The sequence below is a fragment of the Euphorbia lathyris genome, chromosome 2, assembly GCF_963576675.1.
Source record: "Euphorbia lathyris chromosome 2, ddEupLath1.1, whole genome shotgun sequence".
Lineage (NCBI taxonomy): Eukaryota > Viridiplantae > Streptophyta > Magnoliopsida > Malpighiales > Euphorbiaceae > Euphorbia > Euphorbia lathyris.
In genome coordinates, this window is record NC_088911.1 from 139,232,067 (window position 1) to 139,238,441 (window position 6,375).

Sequence of the window (6,375 nt, forward strand, 5' to 3'; positions counted from 1 at the left end):
CGAGGCCAAATAAGGATCCCGACACACTAAGTGAACGCATACATTACCATGAGTTTTTTTAACACGGGATATCAACTCATTTAGTGGGAGAAACTAAAAGATCTTTTATTAATCAACTCTTATTTTTCTTTATATGGATACAACAACTGTAATAAATAATAGGGTCAAATACATGAATATCATAATTAAGTACAAAATTACAACTAAATCATATCACCAAACTTAATTCTTAATATGTCATTATTCTCTATATATTATGATTTTATACTAAAATTTAAAAATTTTAGACTCCAATTCGTAAATCATAAGCCCTAGAAAATATATTCTAGACTTCTAATTTATAAATTCTAATCTTTAAAATATAGTAAAAATACTGAATTTTACTAATTTGATATAATTCAAAATTATGAGTTGATATAGTTGTAAATTATTTTTAAAAGATGAATTTCTATGTAATTTTTCCTGAATAATAAACATACCAAATGGATCTCAAGCAAATCAAGATTTAATGGGCTTGGAGCCCAACGATTTAAAATTGAAAAGAAAGGAACTGGGTTGCTTGTGTTGCAATGAGCTGGGCTGTAGCAAAGTAGCAAGCCCAATTAAGGAAAAACTAAAGGAGACTATAGGTTGGGCCCATATTCTAGAATGGAATGTAATAGAGATAAATCTCTTTGTTCCAACATCTTGGGTATTGGATAGCAGATGTGGCTCACACATTTGTTCAAATGTATTGGTGCTTCAAAACATGATAGGGTTAGCACTAGGTCAAGTAGACCTTTGTGTTGTGAATGGTGCACTAGTTGCAGGCCTTGAGACAGGCGATTTCCATCTCGAAATGGCAACATCTCTAATTCTAGTCCTTAATAAGTGTTACTATGTTCTTGTTATCAATGGGGATATAATTTTAGTGTCTTACTTGGACAAAGATGGATTTGATTTCACTATTTCAATAGTGCTATCACACTGCGTCTTAGAGGCATTTTTATGGTGTGGCACCATTAATTAATGGTCTCTATGTCCTGTACTTAAGTGGCAAAAGACACATCTATAACATCAACACCAAGCGGGTTAAGTCTAAGGATCTTAAACCGACTTATATATGACATTGTCAGTTAGGGCATGTAAATTAGAAACACGTCTCAAAGTTACATGGAGTTGGATTTCTAGAGTCATTTGATTTGGAATCATATGAATGCAAAATATGCCTTAGAGGAAGATGACAAATATTCATTTCAACAAACAAGCTGAAATGACTAAAGGCTTATTGGAATTGATACACATAGATGTCTACGGTCTATTAAGCACCCAAGTCTGAGATGATTATAGCTACTTTATCACTTTTAATGATAACTTCAGCACATATGGTTATGTCCATTTGATGAAGCATAAGTCAGAAACCTTTAAAAGGTTTAAGGACTTTAAAATTTAAGTAGAGAACCAACTTGGAAAATGTATAAAAGCCATCCGCTCGAATCGGGGTGGCGAATACTTAAACTAAGAATTCGATGCTTATCTTAGAGAGTGTGGGATCATCTCACATCTCACTCCTCTTGGAACACCAAAATGTAATGATATGTCTGAAAGTAGGAATCAAACCTTATTTGACATGGTTCATTCTATGATGAGACAAACATCACTTTCAACCTACTTCTAGGTTATTCCTTAGAAGCTGCAGCTTTAATCCTTAATCATACACCAATTAAGGCGGCAGAAAGACACCATATGAGATATGATGGGCAAGATTCCCAATGAGCTTTTCCTAAGGGTATAGGGACGTGAGGCCCATGTTAAAAGGTTAACAAGGACACACTCTCATCCAAAACAAATAAATGCATGTTTGTGGGATACCCTAAGGAAACTAAAGTGAATTACTTCTATAACCTCGAAGAGAACAAAATCTATGTTGCTCGGAAGGGAGTCTTTCTTGAAAATGAGTTCATTCTGAATGGTATCTGGCCCAATCTTATTCCAATTATATCAGCTAAATGTGTTCCACGTCTAGGAGTCACTGTAGTACCCAGAAAAAGCTATGATTTCTGCCAATTTACTAGCTGATCGGAAACCAAACCATAGCTAGAAAATGCATCCCTAAGTGCTTTGATATTTCTAACTGATGCCTTGCAAAATAAGAGAACATCGTCAGCATACATAAGATGAGTTAGGAATCTATCTGACCATGTATAATTCATTAGAGTTAGCTCCCCATTAGCCCCCATACGAAGAAGCCAACGACTGAGAAAGTCCTTCGCAATGGCAAACAGAATTGATGAGAGGGGCTCACCCTGCCGTACTCCTCGGGAGCAATGGATCAATCCTAACACAGAGGATCCTGTCAGAATCAAAATTCTAGCAGAGGATAGGATGTTTAGAATCCAATCCTTGAACTTTGAGGAGAACCTGAATGCTTCCAGTACTATCACTAAGAAATTCCAATCTAATGTGTCGAAAGCTTTCTGTATATCAATCTTAAGAGCCATATTATCCCTGAAGCATTCCTTCTTGAGCATATTCGTACCTTCTGATGCTACTGCAATGCACTGATGTATACTCCGTCCACTTACGAAGCCAAACTGATTGTCTGAGATGATGGGTGATGCAATCCCAGCCAACCTCTATGCTAGAATTTTGGATATAATTTTTATAGCCAAAATTTCTCATTGCCACCGGCCTGAACTGCTCAATCGAGTCTGCACCTTCAGCCTTAGGCAGTAATACCATAAGACTAGAAATAAGGGCTGGTAAAATATAACCTGTAGTGAAAAAGCTCTGAACCATATGACAGACATCAGATTTTATTATGTCCCAACACTCTTGATAAAAGGCCCTAGTGAATCCATCAAGCCCAGACGAGTTGTCCCTATCCATAGAGAAAACTGTTGCTCTAATTTCCTCCAAATGAAGGCAACCTGCCAACTTTTCATTATCAGAATCATCGACTAAACAAGGAATCATGTCAAAAATCGGACCCTGATCAGCGAGAATGCTCATGTCTGACCAAAACAAGTTAGTGTAGAAGTCCATAATGTGGGTTGTGATTTGCTCAAAATCTGTAATTACCCGATTTCCAATTCGTAAGGCATGAATTCCAGCTGAAGAAGACCGTAAATTAGCCACCTTGTGGAAGAATCTGCTATTCTGATCCCCCTCCTTCAGCCATCTGACCCGGATTTTATCTCACAAAAAAAGTCTCCTTTCTTCTCAGAGCTATGTCAAGTTCAGAATGAGCCTCCACTTCCTTTTGAATCCGCTCTGCAAAAGAGCTGCACGGTGTAATGTCAGCCTGAATCTCCGCGAGAGCTCCATCTTCCAATGCAATTTGAACATCTAAATTCCCAAAAACTTCTTTATTCCATCGACGAAGAATTGGACGCAGTCGTTTTAACTAGCTTAGATGCCACAAAAACCCAAAGTGAAGGAATATCCTTCTGATTGTGAGCAATTCGAGTCATTCCTAAACTTTCCCAAAAAGTGGAGCAAACCACCCCAAAGTCCACCATAGGCTCAGCCAGACAAAGAACCGTTGGTTTAAGCAGAGTACACAAAGTAAATAGATAATGTTGCGTATCCAGGTTGTGGATACCTCTACAATTCCAATAGGGTAAATTCAATGATATTGAGAAAGGATTTTCCCAACCCGCCTGGTAATGAAACTGCATTCTCCGGACTCTGATCTCTGCTGTTTGTGCGCTTGGCATGTACTGTTTCCCACATCCCAACATCATCCTCTACCATATCCGCCCATGATTGCGATTGCGGTGAGTTTGTGTCTGCTTCAATGAGCCACAAATTATCTGCACCATGTGAAAGGGGCATATCCTCCGATTCTAAATCATAATCAGACACCTTATGACCCCGTGGACTGCTAGGTAAAGTGGGTTTAAGTGCTCCATTTTGATCCTTCTGATCCGTAAATGATAGTATCAGGCCGTATTAAGTATTAGTTTAGAAAAATAACGAAATAGGTCGGCATTTTCATGAGCATCCCCATTACCCATTGATGTTATGACAATATTTATCTTAATGAATTTAGTAAAGGAATCTGATGATCAATCAAACACCTAAAATAACATTCTATGTTAAAACTTTATAGTTCTTGAAGGTATTGAAAATATTAAGTGTTTATTTGTCTAAAAGTCATTTATAAAGTTCACGATTGAACAAGTTAAATAGAATATGCTCATTAATCATGCATATCTGTACGTAAAATATATATTAAATTATTAGTTTATAAGCTAAATAAGTGAAACATAAATAGGATTGGTGGCCCTCATGCTTTTTAGGAACACAAATGTAGTTTCCACAAATAGAAATTAACCCAAAATAGAAAAGTCAATAATGAAAAAGTAATTGAAACAAATAATTTCTATAATTAGTTAATTAAGAGGCATAAAAGCAACATTTAATTACACAACAAAATACGTAAACAAATCTTAGAAAGATATTCATAAGATAGATATGAAATCCTCTTTAATATTATCACTTCTTTTTACAGTTCTGGTTTTGTTATCTAATGTTAAAGTACAGGGTGCACTATTAGATATAACAAAATTTGGAGCAAAACCTAATGCAGACAGTACTCAGGTAAGTAGGTATATATAATGTAAGGTTAGATGTATGCGATGTGATTTAATTAATTAAAATATTGTTTGTTTGTTAGGCTCTGATGAGTGCTTGGAAAGACGCATGTGCAGCACCAGGTGCGACTGGGGTGCTAGTTCCGAAAGGAGTATTTAAAGCAAATACAGTCAATTTTGTAGGTCCTTGCAAAGGAGAGATGACTTTTAACCTTCAAGGAACATTACAGGCACCAGATAAAATTGAAACCCCTGGTTGGCTTAGTTTTAAACATGTTGATAAACTCACTATAACTGGTAGTGGAACTCTAGACGGTCAAGGCGAAGAAATGTGGAAGACCCAACCTTTGTGTTTTAAGAAAGTAACGGCATGCAAGTCTAAAGCAATTGTAAGATCACTAGCTAACTAGATCATTCGTATTCGTATATATTTACTTATGATTCTAAGTAGCTAATTACATTTCATGATTGAATGATTGATTGTAGAATCTAAGGCTTGATTTCATAAATACTGGTGTACTCGAAGGTATAACATCCCTCAACAGCAAGAATTTCCATATCAATATCATGTCTTGTAATGATTTCATAGTCCGAAAGATTAAAATAATTGCACCTGCTGAAAGCCCTAATACAGACGGAATTCATGTTGCAAGATCAAAAGGAGTTACCATTATTGACACTGACATTGGTACTGGTGATGATTGTGTCTCTGTTGGTGATGGAACAGCAGACTTAAAAGTAACAAATGTGAAATGTGGACCTGGACACGGAATTAGTATAGGAAGTTTAGGACTTTATCCAAAAGAGGAACCTGTAACTGGAATCACTGTTTCAGGATGTACCCTTACAAACACTGATAATGGTGTGAGAATTAAATCATGGCCAGACAAATACGGTTGTGATGTATCTGGTATACACTTTTCAGATATTACCATGACAAATGTTGCAAATCCTGTCATTGTAGATATGATGTATTGTCCATACAGTAAATGCAATACCAAGGTACGTAATTCCATTTCCATACCATAAGGGATTGTTTTATTTCCATGGCATATTATTTTTCTCATATCACTAATCATGTTTAATTATAATTTTAGGGTCCATCAAAGGTCAAGATTACTGATATTTCCTTTAAAGGCATAAAAGGTACAACATCCACTCCCGAAGCCATTAAACTCAATTGTATGCCTGGAAGTTGCAATAAAATAGAGCTTGCTAATATTGATCTCAAACAAGTCGGTGGTAAAGGTGTTGCAGTAGCTAATTGTAGTAATATTAAGCCAACTATTACGGGAACCTTGAATCCTAAGGGATGTTAATATCCGCATGCACCCGATTTTTAACCTTATTTGATACAATTTTCAATGTGAGCCTGTTTTTGCAATTTTGATTCTAGATATTTAAATGTAATATTTATCATTTCAGGCATTGTATCTCAATTTTATTGTTTCGAATATATTAATTAGTTATGATTTTATTTTTCTTTTCCATATAACTTTATATATCCATACACTTAATGAGTTATATATATATATATATATATATATATATATATATTGTTTTGAAAAATAAAAGAATATAAATTCACTAAAGTATATAAATATAATTGATGAGGACCTTATGCAAAATACAAAGTTTTAATTAAACATTGAATAATTTTATATTTATATAAAATGGATTCAAATATTACCAACGTATTATAATGGCTTAATACATCATTTGTCCACTGAATTTGTTCAAAAAGTTTGATTGGCCCGTTGAACTTTTAAAGTGTCCTGATAGTCCCTTGAACATGAAT

At 35.2% G+C, this 6,375-nt stretch overlaps 1 protein-coding gene across 1 annotated transcript; it reads left to right on the plus strand.

Annotated features, from left to right (window-relative positions):
- Window positions 1-4,442: 4,442 nt before the first annotated feature.
- On the plus strand, window positions 4,443-5,960 carry LOC136217074 (exopolygalacturonase-like). The gene is made up of 4 exons (XM_066003652.1): window positions 4,443-4,584; window positions 4,661-4,966; window positions 5,064-5,579; window positions 5,675-5,960. Exons 1-4 carry the CDS (start codon window positions 4,459-4,461, stop codon window positions 5,894-5,896), a joined length of 1,170 nt encoding a protein of 389 aa, XP_065859724.1. The 5' UTR covers window positions 4,443-4,458; the 3' UTR covers window positions 5,897-5,960.
- Window positions 5,961-6,375: the final 415 nt, after the last annotated feature.

Coding starts and splice junctions, on each gene's coding strand:
- LOC136217074 (XM_066003652.1), top strand. CDS start 4,459: ATGAAATCCTCTTTAATATTATCACTTCTTTTTACAGTTCTGGTTTTG. Junction 4,967..5,063: donor CATGCAAGTCTAAAGCAATT/GTAAGATCACTA, acceptor GATTGATTGTAG/AATCTAAGGCTTGATTTCAT. Junction 5,580..5,674: donor ACAGTAAATGCAATACCAAG/GTACGTAATTCC, acceptor TTATAATTTTAG/GGTCCATCAAAGGTCAAGAT.